Raw genomic sequence first — 24829 nt, 5'->3', positions numbered from 1 at the left:
AAGTTTTAACTTTTCGTGACGAAGAACAAAATTCTGGTACAATTTGAAAGACATATAAGAATTGTGTCGTGTGCATGTCTATTTTAATTTAAAATTGGAAGAAACTGACTTTGGATAGGTATTGAGTTGAAAATTAAAAATAAATTAATTTGATCTAGAAAAAAATATAGTTACCTACATTTTACTGAACTTACTTGAATAAGAAATGATAACAAAACTTGTCAGTAACAAAAATTTTAGGTTCCTTTCGCAAATAAATTCTCAATAATTTTGGTGAATTGGGACATTTTAATAATTTACTTTTTCACTACAAAAAAAATTATGTTCAATAGTTTGTAGTGAATGCTACAAGCAAAAAGAGAAAAATAAAACAACCAAATGTATTTGCCAATGGAAACACAAAATCAAATTGGGCGCTCTGTAATGGAGTTAACAGAATTTTGCATTGATCCATTGATGCATTTAAAAAAGCTGCCTGTTTCCTTATTACAGGATATTTTTTTAGATTTCGCTTTAAATCTTAAAGAATTTGCTTGGATAGCTGATATGTATGTTGGATTTAGCGGAAGTTTTTAATTTTCGTTCATTTCCTAATTGTTGCTTTTGAACATTTTTCACTGCTAATTCTAGCATACCACAGGGTAGCCATTTAGGTCCTCAACTATTTACTTTATTCATAAATGACTTACACAATCCAATTCTCATTGTCAAACCTATTCAGCTTTATCGCCATTTGTATGGAAACTTTTTTTCCTCAGGAAAAAAATTACCTCGAAAGAGAATTTTCTCAACACAAACTTTTTTTCCATTAATATCTACATATCTTTGAATTTTTCTCCATAACTTGCTTGCAGAAATTTTTGCATTCAAATTAGGAAAAATTTTCCTGGAAAAAATTATCCCACGATAGGTATTTTCAGAAAGGATTTTTTCTCAATTTCAAAGATGATTCGTGATAGCAAAGTTTCCAAATTGGGAAAAAGATCTGGGAAATTTTTTTCCCGATAAGGCTAATTAACTGAAATATTGATACCATTTTTATATTATTACAAATATGAAGAGTTTTTACCATATTCACACAAATCAATAGTTACCACATAGTATTTTATTAATTAACTATCATTTAGAATTTGCCACTAGCAGCTCGAACTCAAAAAGAGGGCGTCATATTAGTAAACTTCATATAACTAGTGGACGAGCAAAATGCTTAAAAAGTTACCTGAAATGCACAAATTATAATAGCTAGTTTAGAAGTTAAGACGAAACTTACATGCATAACCCTCCTAAAAAAAATAATGATACTGAAAAAGTTTCATATAGACCAGTGCGAGTCCGGTTTTCAGAGGGGAAACATAAATTGCCCACAAGCAAATTGGGGGAAAGTGGGTGGGTGGGTGAAAAAGTGGGGTGGGTGTCAAAAATCGTGTTTTTTACGATTTCTGTCAAAAGTAGACTTGTAGATAAGAAAAGTGCCTACAACTTTTACTAAAATCATTTTTTATACAACCTCAAAAATATTGGAAAAGATGCAAAAATACGATTTTTTGATTTTTGATTTTTAACTTTTATAAAAATGCTTAGATTTTAACAAAACTTGTTTAAAAATTACTTTGTTATGTTTTCTATCTATCTTTAATGTTTTTTGAGCAAAAAGTTGATTTTTGGATTTTTGACTAATTTAATTTGAAAAAAATAGCCTATTTTTCAATCAAAAAAGTTCCGAAAACATTTTTGATTTTTGAAAAGTTTGGTATGTCATTATTTAGATTAAAGCCTTTTATTTAAGATTGTTGTTGGGGAAACTATTGAGAAAAGTTGGAAAAACAAAAAAAAAAAAAACGATTTTTAAGATCGATTTTTCCGTAAATGACAGTACACAGAGAAAAATAGACCACATAAAATAGAACAAAAACAATAAGATTTCTCTATGGTTTTCATCCAAGAAGGAAACCTTAATAAAACAATCAGGTTTTCCTAATTGTTTTAAAATCTGCAAAAAAATAAAAAAAACGATGACCAGCCTGTGAATCGAACTGGAGTCTTCAAATCAATCAATCACCAACCTGCCATGAAAATATTGATCGCGATTTTTGTTCTAGTGCTAAGTTGCAAAAAAAATCAACTTTTCAGTCAAATTTTAATTAGATTTTCTCTATAAAAATAATAAGAAATCTCCTTAAAAAACCTTATTAATCGTTGATTTTAATAAGATTTCCTTATGAAATGTATGGACGGTAAAACAATATGGCAATCTGATAGTTTTTAGCGGGTCATATTTTTCTCTGTGTATCTAAAATTGGCGAGAAATAGTTTTCCATAGAAACCAAATTATATTTTTCTAATGGCGTTTAATTTGAATCTTGCATTATAATAGCTATAACGTGCAAAGGTGCAAAGTTTTTTGAGATATTGAATTTTGAACGTCAAAAACACTATTTTTTTGATGTTTTGGCATGGCATTATCTCAAAAACGTGATGTGATAGAATTTTTCTGACTTCGGATTCGAGCTCAGCGCACAAAAAACCATTAGTAAAATATACTTTGATTTCTATAAAAATCAAAGTGAAATCGAACAGGGCAGAAAAAATCGAATGCTTTGTTCGATTTCACTAGTCAAAAAGTTTTTTTTTTTTTATAGAAATCAAAGTATATTTTTCTAATGGTTTTTTGAAAAAGATTAAAAAATGACAGAAAATTCAACAGAAAAAAATTCAACATAGTTAAATCTATCAATAACTTTTTTAATTGACTAGGCTATTTTAGAGCAATAATTTCAAAAGATTCAAACCAAATATTGTTTCACACATTCACACAATTTAAACTACAACAATTTCACTTTCACATACATTTTTAACATGCATATCCTGATGGCAATACATTTCAATAAAAATTGAATTCCCATCAATTTTCCACTTGAATAATTATTCACTTTTCTCATATGCACTCTTCCTCAACCATCCCAACCAAAAAAAAAAAGTAGAGGGTGTGAAACCGAAAAATAAAAATAAAGAGAATTAAATTATCCACTTAATTTAATCCAATGTCATCGAACGCCACCACCGCTGGCGCGCCGTTTAATTTCCCATCATCCTTCTCTGGTTAATCGATCCATTTTTTTTTTAATACAATTTTTTGTGTGTTAAAAATTTGTTGTTGGTGAAATTTAAATATCCTTCATCACCTGCTTTTTTTTGGAACAAATTTTATACGAATATCCCACGTATAACTCTCATCAATATTCACAAACTTCATTTTTGCCCCCCTTAGTACCCCCTCCCATCCTCCTATCCAATTCAAAAACAATCCGTTCCGTTCCAAAACTCACCCTGATGAACAACACTTCCTTGATGGTGGAGATTGCATGTTATTGGTAGTTTTAGTATAGGATCCATTCATGGATGTAGAATATTCCATCATTGATGACAAATATGTAACCCGAACCCGTGTGAGACGCAATCGTCCATCTATCAGACGTTCCCGATATGTAACCATAGCACTCTTGATTCAACAAAAAATAATCAAAAATCTGAGAGTATTTTTGGAAAGTTCAAAAAATTAAATTCACTCAATGTATCTTGTCTAAATTGATTATAATCTCGACCGAAGACCGAAAAACAGAAAACGCGCCGCGCACACTAAAAATGAGAAATGGCCCGGACGAGGGACACTATTCGACTGTGCAAAGGTAATGATTATTGGTCCTTTGAGAGTCCCTTTTTCTATATTTAGGATTATATATTTTTTGAGAAATCTTAACAGCTGCTTTACTTTTTTTTTTTTTTGTGTTTTCTCCTCCTTCATAATGTGGGATATCTTCTCTATATATGACTCTTGTCCTGGATGATGATGATTTATTTTCTCACTCTAACTCGTTTATGTTCATAAAATAAAGATGAAAAAGGAAGAAAATTTTTTTTTAAAGGACTTGTTATTAGTGTAGGCGAAGAAATGGGAAGAAACAGAAATGTTAAAGGATGTTAACAATCTCTGACAGCAAGTATTGGGTTTATAAAAAAATTGCGTCACTAAAGTAAGTTTTTTGTGCTAACCAGGCAGCGTAACCGAAATTAGTTTCAAAAACTGTAAGAAAAATTCCAATTATATCAAAATAAACCAATTAAGACATCGTTGTACAGATATGTGTACGTAGAACTTACCGAAGGTCCTCTGAGATACCTTTGATTGCGCTGTTCGGCGTTATCTCCCACCATCTTAGATTGATAAAATATATTCGGACATTTCAACCCCAAAAAGTATGTCTAAATTTTGCTCATCAAGAATAAAGATGAGGTCAGTAATATTGTAGGTTCACAAGGTAAGGGCCTTCCACCGATTAACACAATCTCTTTTAAATGGGTTTAAATTTCACTAAACACTTTTGACCTGGGGGACTATTAGTCCTACGAAAACCAAGATTTGCATACAGTTGGTGAAAACGTAAGCTTATTTTAGTTTATTGCGCATTGCATGTAACTTTAACATGTATTCTAGTATCAATTTGACAAAAAATCTAGTAGAATACACATTAGAATTTGTTAATTCAACATTGAATCATGTTAATTCCTTCAAGTTTCAGATTCATTTTAACATTTTAATGTTATTATGTCCTGTTGAAATAAAACGTCAAAATTGTGTATCTGGTTAGAACTCCAACACGGTCCTTCCTTTTGAAAAATAACAACATAATAAATGGTTGATTTAACCCTTTCGGTACCAGCGTTACTCTCATGTAACATATCTTTAAAATTCGTAAAAAATATTCCATTAAATAATTTTCTAGGTTTCGATGTCTTAATTGAAAGATAATAATGCCTAGTTACTGGAGTAGTACAAAAAGTTAGTCAAATATCATACTTTTAATCTTTTTTTTAATCGAAAAAGGTACTGAAATTCAATTTTTTTTTTTTTGCAAAACAATTTTTTTTTATATGTATATGGTCATAATTTTGAAAAAAAAAAAAAATATAAAAAATGTTAATCCAGAAAGTGTTTTGTTTTTTTTTGGCTTAGAAGAAGTAGCATACATTATAGTTCTATAAAAAGTTATTTTCCCAGTTGTCCGACTTTTTTTTGGTGGTCATAGGCAGTGTATGTTACTTACATGTAACATGAGAGTAACACATTATTTTTGCTATTTATTATTTTGGAAAATAACTTTTTGCTATTCATATTTCTTAGTTGTGATGTTTTTGACACGATAATACTGAAAAAAACATTTTTTAATATTGATTTTCATAGCTTGGGCTCGAAAGGGTTAACATGATTAATGATTATTTCACCACTGAGAACAGTGTAGAAGAAGCATTTGTATCACAAGAGAAGAAATTATACGCGTTCTATTGATGTAGTGGAACTGGATAGATAACACTGCCCAACACACAAAAATTTTCCAGACCGTTGTTCCATTTCTTACTAAATTTGGGGCGCTGATTCCGAAAACAACATTATTTTTTTCTAGCAGCTCTAGTTCTTAAAATATTCATACATGAAAAGCCATAGAAATTCATAAAATTTTCTTTTGTTAAAGTTTTTTTTATTTAAAATTTTTTTATTTGTACTTTTATTTTACTTACTGAACCCAAATACAATACATTTGAAATAAATTTTTCCAGCAAAACTTTAAAAACGCTTGAAATAGTAAAATCTAAAAAAAATAGTATGAATCACCCCCAAAATGTGAAAAATGAAAATATCTAAAAAACTGGAGCTCCTAGAAAGCAACCAGTGTGATTTTTAGTCTTAGTGAACCCAAATGCATTTCTGGAAAATGTTAACGAAATTACCTCCGAAATGTGGAAAACTTAAATATTTTAAAAAATAGAGCTCCTACAAATATGAATGTGATTTTTAGGTTTACTGACCCTAAATACATTAAGTTTAATATAATTTTTTCTGGAAAATTTTAATAAACGCTCAAAATAAGGAAATCTGGAAAATTAATATGAATATTCCCCAAATATGAAAAATCAAATATTTTAAAAACTAGAGAAGTACACCAAACCCAAGTTTTTCGATGCGTTCAAAGTGTTTTTTTTTTTTTTTTTTTTTTTTGTAATAATATTTGACACTGCAGGAAGATTATGTAACGAAAGGTAGTTAATGTGAATCAAAATTTCTAAGAGCCTATAAAATTAAATTTATTGAAGTTTAGAAACTAAAAAGCAAAAGAGAATTACCTTGAAAATAAAACATTTCAGAAATACGAAACTTGAAATAAAAAATTGACAAATGACTCACATAAATGTTACAATTGGAATGCTTAAGGGGAGATGGCTAGTCATTTATGAATTGAATAAATAAAATAAAAGAGGGCCTTGATCCCTGCCTTGTCGTTTTTCCAGAATGAACAGTGAAGTAGTTTGATGGACAACCGTTGAAAAAAGACATAAAGATAGCTTTGGAAAAAAGATTGAAGCCAAATTATAAAACATTGGTTTTTTAATATAACAACCCAGCAAATTTTTTTGGAAGTTTAATGCAAAAGTTTTCATTTTGCGAAATTAGCAATTAAGCAACGTTATACAATTTAATATTTAAATAAACATCAGAGCTGTAAGGAGAGATTAAAAAATGCCAAAGCTTAAAAAGCTTTTGAAATCATTTATAACCAGGAGGTTGTTTATCGTGTAAATCCAAAATTTTTTGCGACTTGTTAATACTATATTTATGGAGATTCATTTTTGCCGCAAGTAAGTGAGCAAGTGAGCATGTTAGTAAGACACAATGATGCGTTAGAATATCGTTTCAAAAACATAAAAATAAAAGGACGTAAACCAGTTTTAAGATGATCAATACAAAAACTAAAAAAAAAAAATAAAACTAAAATATAATTCAAATTGGGTACCTGTCTTGAAATTTTCGGGTGAACAACAAAATAAAGAAGAAAAAAAAAAAAAAAAAAAACATCTGCTGCCGGTGGCGTGTGTTGAGCATGTTTCGCTTCAATATCTCAAAGCAAGAATAAATTTTATTTTTCTTTATCGGTGGCCCATCATTAAACCTTTAGAAACAGAGAGTGCATTGTCCTGTCTTCGGGAGCTAGTATCCACACAAAACACTTGCACCGCAAACAGACATACATAACATAAATGCAGACAGAGAGAAGGCGCATCTGTCTGATAAATACGCCGTCATTTTTGTAAAAAAAAAAGGTGGTTCAGGAAATTCAACTTTTCTATCACGAATATAGTTAACGAGAGAAAGAAGCTGAAATCATCATCATCTTTTTCATAGACAATGGTGCTCTTTCTCCACAACCAACGGATATCTAATTATTTATTTGCACAAATTTAAGTCATTTCGCAAAACAAAACAAAAAATAAATACGAAATAGAATTACAAATTAATGGAAACACCAGACAAACAGGAACAAAAAAAAAATAATAAAAAAAAACAAAATGGGAAGTGAATGACATCATGCAAGCATTTTTCATGAGTTTCCTTTTTCAAATTCAAACCTCTAACCGAAATGAAGATTTATTTTGGGATTTCGAATTCTGTGTTAGTTAAGGTTAGGTTCTTCAAAGTTTTGGTTTGTTATTTTTTCATTTCTCAAGAGGACTCCTTATTTCACTCATTTTTTTTTTTTTTTTTTTTTGAGGAAAGTTTATAGATGTATGGGTGTGTTTGTTTACGTGACTGAGGACATGAAAAATATATGAGGTGTTTTTTTTTTTTGTTGTTGTTGTCTACTAATGGGAATTGAAGGTTGGAGAGTATTATTTTGATAGATGTTTGATTTAAGATAGTTAATTTTTTTCTCATCAAGTCGAATTTTTAAAGAGGATCTTTGGGAACTTGGGTAAATGAATTTGAAATTAGTTTAAGGGATTATTACTTAAGTATATATGTATTTGATGCTCCAAGTTCTTAGGCATAATATATTATCGGTCTACTTATGAATATAGGAGAGTGGAAGTGACTAGCCAAAAGTTTAGCGTCAGTCAACTTTAAATGTTTTAATTTCTTGAAAGAGGCTAGAAAAAAATAATTTGGGAGGTAGGTAGATACAGTCAAGAATTGTGCTGAAATATATTGAATTGACTGGGCAAAGGAAGATAAAAAGAAATGACCTGTGGTGAGACTGTGCTAGTTATATATTTTTCGGGTCGCTGGAATTTGAAGTCAATTTTCCCATATCACGTAAAATTTTCGAGCTAACCTCAAAAAAGATGTTCGTTTTGAGGTGTCTGTGAACACTTTTTGAGGTTATCTAGAAAACCTGACGAGATCGAGTGAAACGCATTCCGGATTCGGTTTCAGCGAAAAAAAAAATATATTATTAACATAGTCACATCCCCAAGTAAGTGCATTTTTTTTGGTTGTCACAGGGTATTTTTTGGGCACGCAAAAAAAGAAATTCTGAACCCGAATCCAAATTCGGTTTCACTAGATCATGTCAGGTTTTCTACATAACCTTTAAAAAGTGTTCATAGACATCCTGAAACGAACATCTTTTTTGAGGTTATCTAAAAAATCTGACGTGATGGGGTGAAATACACTCCGGACTCCGTTTCAGCGACCCAAAAAAACATAGGTTTGTATAATTTAGCAAGTCGCACCCCCAGGTCAGAACTTTTTTTTGTGTTTGAGTATGTTATTTGGCACGTATTTAACTGAAATTATAAAAGTTTTCATAAAGAAATATTATAAAAAGGCATCTCTACAGTGAATTTCTGTAGGTACGTGGTTTTTAAAAGACGGCATACAGCTTAATCAGTTTTGAATATCTTTACTTGAACTTTGGTAAAAAATTAACAAGAACAAAATGTATAAGCAATTAATGTTGTTTTTTGAGTAAAAATCTGCACTACTTCATTTAACAAAATTAGGGCGTATAATTTATAGAAGACCCTTGATACTTAAGCAGTTCCATGAAGCCCTAAGTAAAACATTGCAACAGTTCTAACAGTTTTTTTTCTGCAATGAACTTTCCTGCAAAAAGTTCAATTGCTTTCGGGAACTGCTAGAGTAAACTATCAACAGGTTTTCTATCCCCTTGTCAGTGATCCTGTGAAAAAGCAGACATCGAAGCGGTTAAAATTGCCACCCAAAAAAGAAGTTCATAAACAATGTTTAAGGCAAAATTCTTTTCAGAGGTTATAAATTCCAATATTTTAAAAAAGTTCCCGACATCACAGTCGAAGAAGTTAGTGAAGTGTTGAACGATTCAGCTACCTTCTGCTGCAAATAAAAGAAGAGACATCAGATTTTGGTGGCTCATGATTCTCGTCTCAAAACTTATGTATCATCGGTGACCAATTGTAGAACTGATCGTAATACCATACTTGAGGTTTTCCATTAAAATAAAATTGGCACATAGATGAAATTGGTGTCAAATTAATGGCAATAGCTCGATGCTTAAATCGTTTATTATGTCAGTGGCCGTCCCCTCTAATAGTTTCGAATATAGAGTATCGAATCCATTTCTTCTGCGAAACCGAAATAAAGCCCCTTTGCACATGAGAACGAATGAGCGAATGAACGAACGAACGAAATTTAATATATTTCCAAAATATTTTTTTAACAAAAATTTTAAACAAAAGCAAGCTAACTTATGTTTAATTAAAAAAAAAAAAAATTTGTAATTTCTTAAATAAGATACAAATAAAAAAACAGAGTGGTCGTTACAAATTTGAATTTGTTCGTACGAACAAAGGTTTTCTCTTATTTAACTTATTTAAAAAATCAAACATTAGTTAGCTTGCTTCTGTTTAATAAAGTTTTTGGTAAAAAAAATTACGTAAGAAATTTATTAAATTTATTTGTTTTGTTCATTCGCTCATTCGTTGATCGCTCTCATGTGCAAGAGGCTTAAAAACTATTTTCTAGCATGATTTAATTTAATATTTACTGACTCCCTCAAAATTGGTGACATTTATTTGAATAGTCTTCAACAACTTTTGCTATTATCTTGCGATCGTTTTGATTTTGGCCTCTTTTGATTTTTCAAATGCCTAAACCATTGTATAAAACTGGTACTTGCGGGCACGAGATTTTTTGAGATTTAAGAATCTACTAATAAAATGTTCAAACAAAAATATTTATAAATCTTTTAGTCTATAAGATATAACAATTTAATACAAGGTTAAATCCATTTTTCGTGTCATTTTACTGTGACATAATTGCTTTGAGAAAGTTGTAATGCAATGCATTTAGTGGGAAATTTATGAAACTTAACCAATTCTTAGCAACAAGTTAAGTCAAAGACCACCCTTAAAGTATTTGCTTATAATAAAAAAATCGCAATTTTCTATTTTGACAATACCTTATCTTTTATATTTAAACAAAACTGTTGCAACCTGGGTGCTCTATCTTTTATTTGCATGACAAAAAAAAACAATAATTCAGGTAATGTACAGGCTCTACGATTCAATTAAATAACCACTTTAAAAAAAAAACCTTAACTGGAGTTAAAAATTTAGAAGAAAATCCGATTCTAAGAATAATGCAATTCACTTAAGACCATATCGTGTCGTCATCGGTCGCCAGCGTGACCAATTATTGTTTTCCTAATAGAAATACCTGTTTATTTTGTGTACAGCCAGTTACTTTAAGATACATAAGTTTTTTCAACGTAATCCCAGAAAAGATTACGGACCAACCAATATATTCGTACTACTTCCCGCTGTGCGGTAAATTTAATTCTCAAAAAGAAAGAAAATCTTTACACACCATTGCCAATATAAAAAAAAAGAAAAAAAAAAAAACTTTTGCAAATTATTATAATTCTTCGTCGTTTATACCTGAGTTCTGAGTTCTAGTTTTTGTATCTGACAACAAAAAAAAAATGCATCTTCCTTCTTGCTATAATAAGTATTGAAGTTTTATCCTTCACTCAACAACCTGCGTGCGGTGTCGTCGCAGGTTGTTGAAAGTGGCCATTCTTGAAGTTAAACACTGCGTACGTGATCAAGGTGAGATAAAATAAAAAAATAAAAATAAGACAAACAGCCACAGTCAGGTTGAATGTTGTTTCAGCTGAGGTATTTTGCTGCTGGGCATACGCTGGCACTTTAATGCACTTGAATGGCTTTTTGGGATCCACCATCGTCGATGGTGCATTTCAATCGAACCCCAGCTCCTCCAAGCTATTTGTCCTCTTTCACAATATATTTTTAGTGAACGTCGCATGTTATTTTTTTTTCGAGTTGTTTTTTATTCTTTATCGAGCTGCCTTATCTCTGGAACTTTTGCACAGATTAATGCTCAGCATGCATCTCATCTTGTGACATTACAGTGGGGTACAATAATTTAAAAGCTGACTCAATGTTTTACTCCCAAAAATTATATATAATGGATTTTCAAAAAAGACCAAGTCGCTCTTTGACACGCCCATATTTTAAATATGAGATGTTTTTTTCAATAAAAAATTGAGAAGTTGAAAACGCTGTAACTTATTAAAGGAAAATTTTTCAGTTATTCAAAAATCTGCCTTGAATTTTTCCAACTTTTCTCTATAACCCGCCCCACTGTGCATCATGGTGTCGTCAAAGCGGATTTATCTTTTGCCAAAGAGATTTTGCATTCAATGGACCATCAGACAGAAGAGTGGCTATCATTCGGATCAATTCACACTGCGTGCCATTTGAGCTTTTTTTTTGCCTCGTTTTCTTATTCTTACCCGCGTCTCGTCTTTGGGGTAAAGAATTTAAGAACCCGCTCGCATACACACACCGGGCGGCTTCTTGATAGACAAATAGGCAACAAGAACGCAACTTGTAGGTTAAGCAAAAGATACATCTTGAACAACAATGAGAAGATAAAATAAAAAAAATCGAACAAACTCACAAACTCCGACAGGCAAATGACGATAATTAATTTTCGCTACAAAAGAACCCCCAAAGAATATTTCACAATCCACGCGCTGTTTAAGCTTTAATTGTGCGGCATTCTTCGGCAGCAGATAAGGACATTTTGTTTTCGCGGCTTTAACCAAAAAAAGAAAAAGAAAAAACAAAGAATTAAACAAATGATTCGAATATTGCCGACACTTAATTGTAAAAAAGATTGAAATGAGATAAAAACAGCTACATGGGGTAAATATCTATGGCGGCGTCAGTTGTTGGGTTGGAGAGAGGTTCACGTTCACTAGGTGAAAAAAATTTAAATTCTATATATGGAAAGAACGGCAAGGTTCTAGGGGGCGCGAAGGAATGAACAAAAAAAAAAAGGGATGATTTAGGTAACTTGTTGCGGGAATTCCAATAATACCATTGGCATTGTACTAAAAATAACAAAAGGAACAAAAGGCATAGACAAATGAATGGCGGAAAATAAATTTGACAAATTGATGGCTTTGTAATGCGTGAGGCAGAACGCGCGATAAATAATGGAGGTTTGTTTTAGGTACCTATTGTTTAATTTTGTTTTTCGAAAAATGTTATTTTGGCAAACAAAAAGGTTTCAATTTCTTGAGGCTTGTTTTTGAGCTTTTTTTATGAATAGATTCACAATACATAGATACCTATAGATAAAACCCCAATTAAAAAAAAAAAAAAAAAAAATAAATTTCAAACAAAATTCGACATTTAATTAAGTTCAGAAAAAAACTATACTACAAAATAAAAAATTCAATCATATTCTGAAATGCAAAGCTCTTAAATGTCAAGAGCTGTAAAACGAAAATCTGGGGGCGTAAATATAAAATAAGCGGAATGTACCTAGAATGGACACCAGGGTTAAGTCTGAGTGTCTGAGTCTCACATACATTCTCTTTTGTTAAAACAAGCTTACAATACTAAAACTCTTTAATTTACTATAAAATATTTTAATTTTAATTTTTTTGGAAAGGAGATTGCCTAAAAAAAACCAGCATCGATACAAATGAGACCTCTATGACTTGAAAGGGCATTAAGTAGAACTTGCTATGAGGATTCTTATTTTCAAGCTGTAAAGTTTTTTAACGAAGAAAAAATAACAAAAATAATAAAAAATTATTAAAATTATTTTTATTTTAAGTGGAGTGATTGAATATAATCCAATATAAGTTCAAGTGACCTCAACTCCAAAAATTTATAAAGCGTTTCGCCCAGGTACGACAGTGGGCTCATCAGTTAGATCTGTCGTACCCTTACTAAGTTTTTTTTCAGCCAAAAAAATTTTTCACGAATTCTGATTGTATAGGTATTGATTTTAGTTCCATGAGATGCAGCATTGAAAAATAAGCTAACGTTGATTTTTAAATGACGCTGTTAGCTTTTTTTTGGTTAAAATGCACATGATAGACAAATAGTCTAAGAGCCAACGACACACAGTGGCCCGTTTTGACTTTTTTGCTTGCAAAATTAATATCTTCTAAACAAATAAAGATATTGCCACAATTTTTTTTTTATCTTGAAGGAAATTTCCAAGGCTATGAAAATTGTGAGTTTCAAAAAAAAAAACTTTACAGGGTGTTTCAGAATTTGGTGTAAAAATAAGAAGTTTTAAATAAGGTTGTAAACATAATGGTATTTTGATTAAAATCGTCAAAAATCAATTTCTGAAGTAATCTGAGTTAGGTGACACCGTGGGGAAAAAGGAAAGAAACCAAGTCGAGTGAAACAGTGGGGAGAAAAGTATTTTTTTTTTGTTTTTTATTTTTATGCAATTTTTTTATTTTTCTTTATAGAAGAGTACACTTATAATGTATTTCAGTGATATATTACAAGTCAAACAGTGGAAAAAGATAAAAGTAACAAATTAAGACATAAAAAACACTAGATTTCTTTAAAACTATCATCAAAGTCCGGGGTAATTTGTAATAAACTCATCATTTCTGGAGAGTATTGTTCTTGCAGATCTTTTTGGTTTCTTACATGCCTTAAGGAAGAAATACGTGTATCCGATGAGGTTGCAAGCATGTTAAATAGGTCTTCATTCTGCCGAATCCTTGAAACTTTGCACGTATTTTGATATCTGTACTTCTTGTGGTCTTTAACTTTGCACTTCTGGGCTTCTTCTGACAGTTCTCCAAGTGGAAGTGATTGATATTCGATGATATTTTGACTATGGACCATTATTTTGTGAAGAGTAGGCGTGAATAGTTTTTCAGGATACTTTTTTTTATATAAGCTCTGCTGTTTTCTTAGTATACTCTCCAAATTTAACTGCATGCACTACTTCCCTGCAATTCAAAACATTCAGTAGGTATTATTTTCAGCATCATAATAACTTCTCCATTGACTCCAGTTATTCGAGCGGTTGCATCTGATTGTTCTCCTTGAAGTGTTTCCATTATTAGTATTTCCATAGCCTTTCTTTGGTTTATCCACATCAAGTCCAAGCTCTTCTCGAAAACGCGTTTGGATCGCTTGTTTTCTTCTCTTTTCCATCTCCTTGGTCCAATATATTCATAAAAAATCATGTTATTGAAATCCACCACTTACAAAACAAAGAACTCTAATTTTCCAAGATTTTATTTTCACGCATGAAAAAAAAAAAATGTCGAAAAAATGACTGACCTTATCAAATCAAATCGCTTTAGCTCAGTTGGATGCAAAATGACGCAGCTGAGCTTTTGGATTTTTATTAAGAAATATATAAGGATTTTGAATCAGCTGAGCTTGGTTTGATTACGTAGAAATCTTTTTTTTCTATGCAATTTGAAGTCGAAAAAGTGTGCAAAAAACAGTGTTTCAAAAAACATTAAATTAAACAATTAAAAAATAAATTTATTTTTTTTTTTTTTAATTTTTGGTTTAAATATTTACACAGCATTTGAAAAAAAAAAAAAAAATAAAAATCAAAACGTTTTAGAAGCCCTCTTCCTAGTTTTAACACTCAAAGCTAAGAAAAAAAATAAAAAAAAACAGATTTTTTTTCATAGTAAAAAATTATTAACCATGACTTGCTCTATAAGTACGGTGACCATATTTCTGGAAGCGAAACCCGGGACAGATAAAAAAATTCGTTGGATCGTTTTGAAAATATTGATTTTTCAAAAAAAATTAAATTTTTTTAAATGAGTTTTCATAATTTTTCCTTATTTTGTTATCAAGATTTCCTAAACGATTTTATGGGAATCGTTTTTGTTGAAATCATTTAAGTCGTTTACGAAGTCAGAGATCAAGAAAATGGTTTTATAATAATGTCTGTTAATAACTTCTAAAAAAAAGTATTTTTTTAATCAAAATCGGGAGAGCTCTTTTTTTTAACATTTTAATTTTATTTTAAATGATTTTGAAATTTTATGATCTTTAACACAACTTTTAACATGTCTTTAAAAGTTTTGAAACTTATCTGGGTTTTTTACTCTTCCATATGTTGATCTTTATTCGAAAACATTTTACCTAGTGTAGCAACCTGACCAACAGAAGCTGGAACTTAATAATTGACGAACATTTACAAAAAACTAAAGCCTACTCTACATATACAAAACCAGCACAAAATTTAAATTTTCGTTGCACAGTACGCAGCTTAGGTAACGAAATTCTTACCTGTGCTAGAATATATGGAGATTTTTCAATCGTTTGTCACTCCCATTTATTTGTCCAGGCAAGTTTTTTAACTTTGGAGACTTAGAAACATTTTCGTTTTGCTTCAGCTGCGTACTAGGCTTAATGCTTTATCCGAAAAATTAGAAAAATTTTAATTTCCAACCACTGTATTCTTGTTTTCCGTACAAAGTATTTAAAATATTGAATACAAAAATCAGAGAATATCCAAATACGGGACAATCACGGGACAAATTACAAAATACGGGACACTTATACGTCCCGGGTTTCTTAAATAAAAACTCGGGGCAAGCTGTAGAAATACGGGACAGTCCCGGGTAAACCGGGACGGATGGTCACCGTATCTATAAGGCACACCAATAACCCAAATTGCAAATTTTTTTCGAATACTCGAGCTTCAACCATTTGTGAATCCAGTGATCTAAAAGTTTTTCATTATCGACCCACCCGAAAAATGAATATTGCAGGCACTTTTGTCTAAATGGGCCACTGTGCGACATAATGAATCAAGTCATCTAAAGAATGTTGTAAGGCATATCATTAGAAAGGTCTTTGGGATTAAGGCACGAATCGTGAAGTCTGGCAACATTTTGGTGTGACCAACATAGGTAAAATTCGGCCCCAAAGGTGTGACAAAATTTAAAGAAGTCAAGTCATCTAAAGAATGTTGTAAGGTAAATCAAAAGAAAGCCCTTGAAGTGCTCGATAATAATCGTTAAGTCTGGCAGCATTTTGGTGTGACCAACAGGGGTTAAATTCGACCCAAAGTGTAAAAAAATGAAAGAAGTCAAACTGGTTGGGTAATTTTATAAGTTTAATTCCTAACCGAAAGTAATTTGCATAGTATTTTTTTTGATGCCATTTGTCAGATAATATTCACAAAAGTGTCAGCGCAAAAAGTCAGACCAAATTTCTTTGACAAACACACTGGCAGACAACTTTAAATGTCGAAATTTCGAAATTTTCGAAAAAATCCTGTCTTTGTTTCTTGTTTAAGAAAACCAGAAATGTAAAAAATGTTGTAATGCATATCCAAAGAAAGGTCTTGATGTGAAGCATAAGAAAAAATTTGTCTGGCAACCTTTAAGTGTGACCAACATGGGTTAAATTCGACCCTAAACGTAATTTTAATTCCTAACTGAAAGCACTTTGTTCAATTTATTTTTTGACGCCATTTGTTACACAATACTACCAAAAGTATGTGCGCAAAAATTCAGTCGAAAATTCTTTGACAAACACCCCGGTAGACAACTTTAAATGACGAAAAATTCGAAATTTTCGAGAAAATTCAGTTTTTGTTCCTGTATTTTTTTTTTAAAGTTAAGTCATGTAAAGAATATAGTAAAGCACATAAATAGATTGGTTTTGAGGAGTTAGACCATAATTAATTGATCTGGCAACATTTTGGTGTGACCAACATTGGTTAAATACGGCCTGAAAGTGTGCTAAAAATATGACAAAATATATTTTTATTCATAATACAGTGTGATTCAGGAGAAATGTGCCAAAACGCTAGAGCGTGTAGGTTGGGCCAAGATAAGAAAAAAAGCATATGGGAGGAAGGGGTCTATTGCCCCCGTTTAGCTAGGAAAGGCAATTTTCTAAAAACTTGACTTTATTTGGAAAAAAAAATATTTGAAATCAACGGTTACCAACAATAACGTGTTATACCGATTTATAAAGCCAAAAATATTGTCTTTTATCTTGTTTTTAATAAAGCTTTTTTTATGAAATAGTTTATGAAAAATTAGTTTTCGAAGTAAAAATTTTGAACAAATTTTTTTTTTTTAATTTCACTATTTTTTTTCAAAATGCTTGCCTTGAAGGCATTTTATGTTATATATTTCCCTATTTTTAACTCAAAAACTCTTCTTTTTTTTTAAATTTAAGATTATTATTATTATTAATTTAAGATATGGTACATAATAATATGAAGTTACATATTTAAGTTAAAAGTTTAAGTGTTAAAACATCATCATTTAATTTCTTAAACGTTCATTTTCATTTTCTCTGTTAGTGGTCAATTAAAAAAAATCAATTTAAAATGTCTGCATTAATTTTTTTTTTCATTTTTCCTCGAATTTCTTACAATTTTGGCTATTTGGCTATCATTTCAACTATAATATTTTTAAATCTTAACAAAAGTAAAAGAATGTCAAAAACACTTTAAAATTGATATATTATCAAACTAAAAATTAAATTTTGTGGAACAAATTCTCCCTCTTACTATTACATATATCTATTGAGTTACTACAAATTAGTTTTACAAAACATTGAAAACAAAGTAAAGTTCAACAAACAATAAATATTACTAACCTTGAAGTTCAAGGCCCACATTCATAGAATTTTTTGTTTGTTTGTTGTAATTCACCACTAAATCAAAATATAGAACTTTCGAGTACCAACATTTCAGCAGAAAAAAATAATATTCTGAAAGTTATTAATACATTCTGCAGCACAAATTCGTAATGGGGCACAACTTGTTCCTATTTTTCACTCAACATTAATCGGTGACACCTGTCAAAGTGTCAGCGTTTTCTAAAATTCTGATGACAAAACTCTTCCCTAAAACAAAACAAAAACATGCTTAAAAAAAGAGAAACTAATTTCAGTGTCTGCCTGGGTCACAATAATTTTTGTTGTTATTATAAAAAATAATTATGGTCATGGTAACGGTTTCTTTCAAAGGCAAGTATTGGATTTATAAAAACAAACTGCGATTTAAGGTGCTGAGTCTACTATTCAAATTCAATAAAATTCTTTCAAATCTTGAGTATAAATTTTGATTTTAAAAATGAGCCTTGAATTTAATTTCACCTAATTTTTAGTTTATGACTGGACCAAAGATGGTACCCTGCGGCTTACCACCATTTTTATTCTTCAAGTCAATAATTTTATTTAAAATAGGTATACAATTTTAAATTTCCCATTTTCAAAGAAGATTAAAAAAAAAAAAATTGCTTAAAATTATTTAGTTTCCTAAATTTCGTTGCGTGACAAAAGTATCAATAAAAATTTGTCTATTTTCAAAAAAAAAGTCGCCTATTTCTGATGAGTACAATTTTTGATCCACTTCCAAAGCAATTCCATACAACCTCGTTGTGTACTTTACATAATTCTTCATCATGTACCCCGCCAAAAGTCATTGTGATTCTTTTATTATATATGAAGAAATAAATTCTCATACCAATTTGTATGACAAAATATTTTTCTGGCCACTGACCAGAGCAGTTTCTACTAAATTTACACTTTTTTATGTCTGCAAACTTTTTTTTTGTCTTCTATTTCTTCTTTTCTTTAAGTTTTGCGCCATTTACCACTTTTGCAATTTGTTTTCCGGCTTTTTTTTCGTTTTTTTTCTTATTTTAAGGCAAAGAGCAAGCACAAAAAAGGGTGACATTCTTTATTCTTATAAAAATTATAATGCAATTGCTATATTGGCGCGACAATTTTATTTTAGTTATTGCAACGGTTTTTGTGTCTCGCGCACGCCGCGTATCATTTACATATTTTGTAACTCATGCAAACATATACATGTTTAGCATTGTTGATTTGAAACTATATAATTAATTGATGAAAGAATTTTTTTTGCTACATTGAGTTCGTGTGCAACTGCAATGAGAGAAGGGAATTTCTGGGGGGCTTACCATATTGCAGAATGCCACTGCACATAGACTGTGTGAATAGTTTCAATTGATTAGAGGTCAGTCATGTTGGTGGTTCCTGACATTCTGGCTGCAATCAGCATGCGAAGTTATTTTGTAAATCAGGAAAACTATGCCTGAGAATTAATTAATGAATTTTAATTGAATTATTTTATGCTAAGGAAAAATTCATCACAATTGTCAAAGTTCAAAAATATATACTTTTAACAAAAATTATATTAAGCTTTTACTTAAAACTATTTGATAGTTAAATCACAATTATACAGGGTGTCCGGTAAAAAATGGATAAGCCTGAAATGGCTGATAGCTAAACTTATGACTGTACTTAAACCAAATAGAAAAAATTTCTATCGCAACCAGTTTAGAAAATATTATTATTTTCGTCAAGTGTATTTTAAATTTCATCATCTTACGTTTTCGTTTCCCACAGCCACGAATGAATGAATTTTATAAATTTCTTTTTTTATAATTTTCTACAATAATTGACTAAAACCATGAGCATTTAAAAATTAAAGCTGTTGCACTTTTTCTTTGAGAAAATATTGAAATTCTTTTTTCGATGCAAAATGTAAAAAAAAAAAAACATTTTAAACACCTGTGGTATACAAAAAATCTATAGGAACGTAGGTGGCCAACTGCTTTAAAAATATGCGCGTCCAAAGGGGATTTCAGAATTAAAATAGTTTTTACCATTTCTAGAGTTACTAAGAAGTTATTGGTACCAAAGTGCAAAAAAAGCCTATTAATTTAATAAATTATTTTAACTGTATAGTGTATAATCTTAAGTATTTTTCACATTGCTGCCACAAATGCATGGATTCCATCAGTTTTTTGATCAGTCATATTTTACAATAATTCTTCTAATACATTACCATTAAAAGAATGTTATAACCGTTGAATAGTGGCTACAAAAAAGTAATTTAGCTTTTTTAAATGGCAAAATAGAAAAAAAAAAAACATTTGGAATGTTATTACGACTTGCGATAAATAATAATAGTGTAAAACCAAGTTTGCATCTTCAAAAGACTTTTGCTAACTCCATTGTGCTCGGAAAATCACGAAATTTGTTGGATTTTTTTATATTTTTGACTTAATTCTTCTCAAAACTGCTTTCTATGAAAAAAGTTAGTAACGGAGTTATGAATACCAGAGCTATGCGCGTCAAAGTTATAAATAACCGAAGTTATGAAAAACCAGAGCTATGAACACCAAAGCGTGGTTTTTGGATTGGCAACCACTGAGAGGAACGATATACGGGAGGAATATATCAAAAAGCTGGAGGGTGTAGCTATGGGACAGGGTGTCTTTTCCCTCCCTCCCCACAGTGCGTTGACCAGTGGACAAAAATAAAAAAAATCAAGTCCATTATATGATGAAAAACCGGTGCTTCACATGAAGAGCTTATATTTGACAGTAATAAAACACAGTTTTTCACTGCTTAAATACAATACAATTGTCATGATATTTTGATTATTCAGGCTTAGGTTCAAATTGATGTCATTATTTTTTTAAGTGAAAACAAATGTATTTAAAAAAATTTAACCTAAAAAAGTCTGTTTCTTGTGACTTCAAAACTAAATTTATATCAGACTGTAGCAAGCTGTAGCAGAATCTTGTATGCCACAAGGTTCAATTATATTTCTACTTTCTTATCATGCTCACCTTTTTTGCTCATACTTGCTCATCTTCAAAATATTTACATTTTTGTAGATTAATTTTCAGTACTAAAAAACAAGGACTTTTTCGAAAAATTGGCTTAAATTGTAAAATTTTCAAACAAGAGGGTGCTTTATGAGTTTGTTATAAGTAAAACAAAAAGCTGTGGATGCTTAAGGGGGGAAATCCCTCCAGACGACACCTTTTTCACTATTTTTTTATGAAAAACTGAAAGCACTTATTGAAATTTGGAAAAAGACAAGATATTACTGACATTATCAAGAATTGAAAAAAAAATTTTGAAATGAAAAAATAACAAAATGGCGGCTCTGGAGCCTTTCAAAGTTGACGCCTCTAGTTTGCGCCGTGCAATGTACAGATCCAGGAAATCATCTTAAATCAAAAAGAAAAAAATTTTTTTCCGTTAGATGATATTAGTACGCATTGCATGAACCTAAATTTATTTTTTTTAAATGAAAAATAAAAATTAGAAATCAAAAAAACGAAAAAAAAAGGTTTTTTTTACAAAGAAGTAGTTAAAAAAAATATTTACTGTACAAATTTTATTCAACTTTTAGGTTCATGTTGTGGCCAATGATTTAAGGAAAAATTTGCTTCAAATTTCAAGTCGATAGCTTCATTAGTTTTTGAGTTACATTGCACGGCGCGGAAAAAAACTAGTTTCGAAAAAAATGCGTTTAAAGTTTTCGTTTTCGTACTATGGTAGGTTCGGAGCGCATTGGTTTCGGGACTATCTAGGCACTTTTGAGGCTTCATTTAAGGCTAAGATCACTGAAAATAGTTTCTTCGGTTGATAAAAAATTTATTACGCAAAAAAAAATAATGCAAAAATAAAAAATTCCGGAGGGATTTCCCCCCTTAAGTGCCTTTCAAAATATTTTGTTCCAAAATATTGGGAAATTTAATTGCACTTTTGTCATTTTTTACGTGTTTTTTTTCTATTTTATGTTAATTTTCTTTTGTTTTTTTTTTGTTTCTGTAGGAATCAAGCATTATAAAAAAAACCGTCTTAAGATTGAATTTAAAAAAGTTGGACTTTTTTAAGGAATTTTGCCTGCTCTCATTCGATATTATTTAAATATTTTTTTATTTTTTTTTTGTGAAATTTTACTTTGATGAAATATACCATAAATATGTGTTTCTGAAGGTTTTCTTATTCAAAGAAACACATTTTTTTTTATATTCTGATTTTTGTTCACATCCCCCATACACTCGACGCTCTGTGCTTCCCCCCCACCCCCCTTTAGCCGGGTGGAGCAAATGACTTACTTTGGAAAACAAATTATAGAAAATCAACATTGTGTCTGCAACACCAACATTAACGTACTGATTGTGCCTTTTTGTAACTTTCAAAAAAAAAAAAATATATGGCTTTTTCAAAAAAAGTAGTTTTGTTTTTTTTTTTTATTTATCGAAAACGACAAGACATTTTTGGATCCAGTTTTTATTTAAAAACAAATAAGAGCATTGAATTTTAAAAACTAAATTATGTAGTGCTTAATTAGGGGAAAGTGGCCTAAAATGCCACCCCAAGGTAAAATGGCCCCCTGGCTAGAAATCGTAGAATCGAAAATACTTAGAAAGTTTTATGAACGCGATTCTTTAGTTTATCTGGCAAAACCAACATATACGAAATTTCAGCAACTTCAAGCCATTATTTGAAATTTGACAGGTCAAACTGTCTCTATCCACCTCAAAAACTACACTCGTTATAATTTTGTGAAATTTTTTTGCAAAAAAAAAGTATAAAACACATTGTATTTTGGAAAAAGAAGTTAATGTATGAACGCATGAAGTATTTCTTATTAATTTACTGAAATAAGTTGGTTTAAAACGATTTTAAATTTTTTGGTGTAAGAATTAAATTGAAAAAACTCAAAATGGGCAAAATGGCCTACTTAGTGCTCGGGTAAAATGGCATACCTATTTCACATGCCATTTTAAATTTTTTTTCACATTTTCATTTTTTAAAGTGAAAACAGTTGCTATTTATGAACGATGTACAGAGAAAAAGTCCTGGACTGAGGAAAGCCCTTGATTTCGTCAAAAAACCTGGAAAAAAGCATCCAAAACATTCAAAGTTGCAAAAACTACAAAAACGAGACGAGCAACCAACATGAACTGGGTTTTAAATGACTCGGTGAAAGATCTGGGCGGATTAAGCACCACTTGTTCCAAGAAAATGGGAAAGGAGCCCTTTGACTCAATTTCGCATTTAAAATAACGTATGTTTGGACAGTGTGCCATTTTACCCGGGTAAATTTGATCAGTGAAATTTGTAGACGTCTTGAAAATTAAAAAAATTAAATACTTTTTGGAACTTTTTAACTCGCTAATGAAAAAAATGTGAGAGTAATATATTAAACTTTGAAAAGTATATAGCATTTAAGTTTGAATGCTACTGTTTTTCGAGATACAGGACATTTTCCTTAGGGGGGCCATTTTAGGCCACCTTCCCCTACATAAAATTTTGAATAAAAATTAACTAGTTCGAATTTTGATTTTGAAAATTAGTTTTTCAAAAACTAGTCCAGTAAACAGCTTTATTAATAAACAAATATTACTTTGAAATATTCAGTTTGTTTTTGTTTTTTTTTTTACTCACTGTAAGTTAAAATAACGAGCTTGTAAAATTTAAAAATATAAATGTTCAATACCATACCAATGACTTGTAACTTTTTGAGATAAGTTTTGTTTGATCTTTGTTGTTTTGGGTGTTGTACTTACCTAAAAGAAAAAAAAAGAATAAATTAATTAATTAAACAAAAAAAAACAATACAATTTAAATGCATATTACTCATAAAAAAACGTGAGGTCAAACATTAAGTGTGTATTAAAAAAAAAATAGATAGATATTTGGTAGAATTTTGTACTTATAAATGCACCTACCACAAGGTAGTGTTTTAGGTCCTATTTTGTACCTTCTATTCACACGCGATATACCTCAAACAGAAAACACAATTGTAGCTACTTTTGCTGATGATACCGCAATACTTGCAGTAGGCAAAACAATCAACGAGTCGACAAGTAAATTGCAAAATGCCCTTAACAATGTCAATGAATGGACAAAAACGTGGCGAATAGCGCTTAACGAATTTAAGTCAGTCCACGTGGACTTTACATATAAGAAAATAAATAGACTACCTGTTTTTATTAATACTACTCAAGTCCCATTTGCAAATGAGGCAAAATATCTCGGGATGACTCTCGACGCGAAATTAAAATGGAAAGCGCATGTTAAAAATAAATGTGATCAATTAAATATGAAATTGAGAGAAATGTACTGGTTGCTAGGACAACATTCTAGACTAAGTATCGAAAACAAATTATTAGTTTACAAGCAGGTACTAAAGCCTGTCTGGACATACGGTATTCAACTCTGGGGTTGTACACGCGATACAAATTTAAATAGATTACAAACTTTTGAAAATAAATTATTAAGATCATTTGTAAATGCGCCGTGGTATATAAGAAACGAAGATCTTCACAGGGATCTTGGAATCCCCACGGTTCGCGAAGAAATAAAAACGTTTGCCCAAAAACATCGAAAACGGTTAGTCGAACATACTAATAGAACAATACTAGAAATTCTCGACGAGACAAACTTAGTACGACGTTTGCGAAGGACTAAACCTTCCGATTTGGTACAGTGAAATTTTTCAATTTAATTCCTTTATTTCGAAATATCGGCATTGATTAATATAAATTTAAATGTTTTAGAGATTTTATTTATTTAACTTCCTTTAAAATATTTTTTTGATAACAAAAATTTAAACCATTACTTAATGATTTAATTTAAAACAAAAGTTATTTATTTATTTTTAAATATCATCAGTAGGAACTTTCATCGGAAAGTTACCTACAACACGTAACTTAACTTCGAGAAAGATAAATTGCTAGATAAGTTCCATCTGAACTTAGTTGCAATCGGGAGGAGGAGGTGGTTTTAGTGGTTAAGAGTCCCACATATCTATGAGCACGCGTTTTCCGGTCCTCATAGAATCTTTTGAAGATTTCAACACCTACCCACGGACAAAAAAAAAAAAAAA

At 30.5% G+C, this 24829-nt stretch overlaps 2 protein-coding genes across 2 annotated transcripts in view; both read right to left on the bottom strand.

The window, feature by feature from the left end:
* LOC129910712 (mucin-5AC) overlaps positions 1–24829 on the bottom strand; it is a 343104-nt gene that overhangs the window by 24627 nt on the left and 293648 nt on the right. The window lies entirely within an intron of this gene.
* The window catches only part of LOC129910713 (uncharacterized), a 61107-nt gene continuing 59592 nt past the window's right edge, over positions 23315–24829 (bottom strand). Inside the window, exon 2 of the mRNA XM_055988203.1 lies at positions 23315–23507. Coding sequence (XP_055844178.1) covers positions 23504–23507 — 4 coding nt within the window. The 3' untranslated portion in view covers positions 23315–23503. The remainder of the gene's footprint in view (positions 23508–24829) is intronic.

The sequence above is a fragment of the Episyrphus balteatus genome, chromosome 2, assembly GCF_945859705.1.
Source record: "Episyrphus balteatus chromosome 2, idEpiBalt1.1, whole genome shotgun sequence".
Lineage (NCBI taxonomy): Eukaryota > Metazoa > Arthropoda > Insecta > Diptera > Syrphidae > Episyrphus > Episyrphus balteatus.
This window is presented reverse-complemented; position numbering and strand designations above follow the sequence as displayed.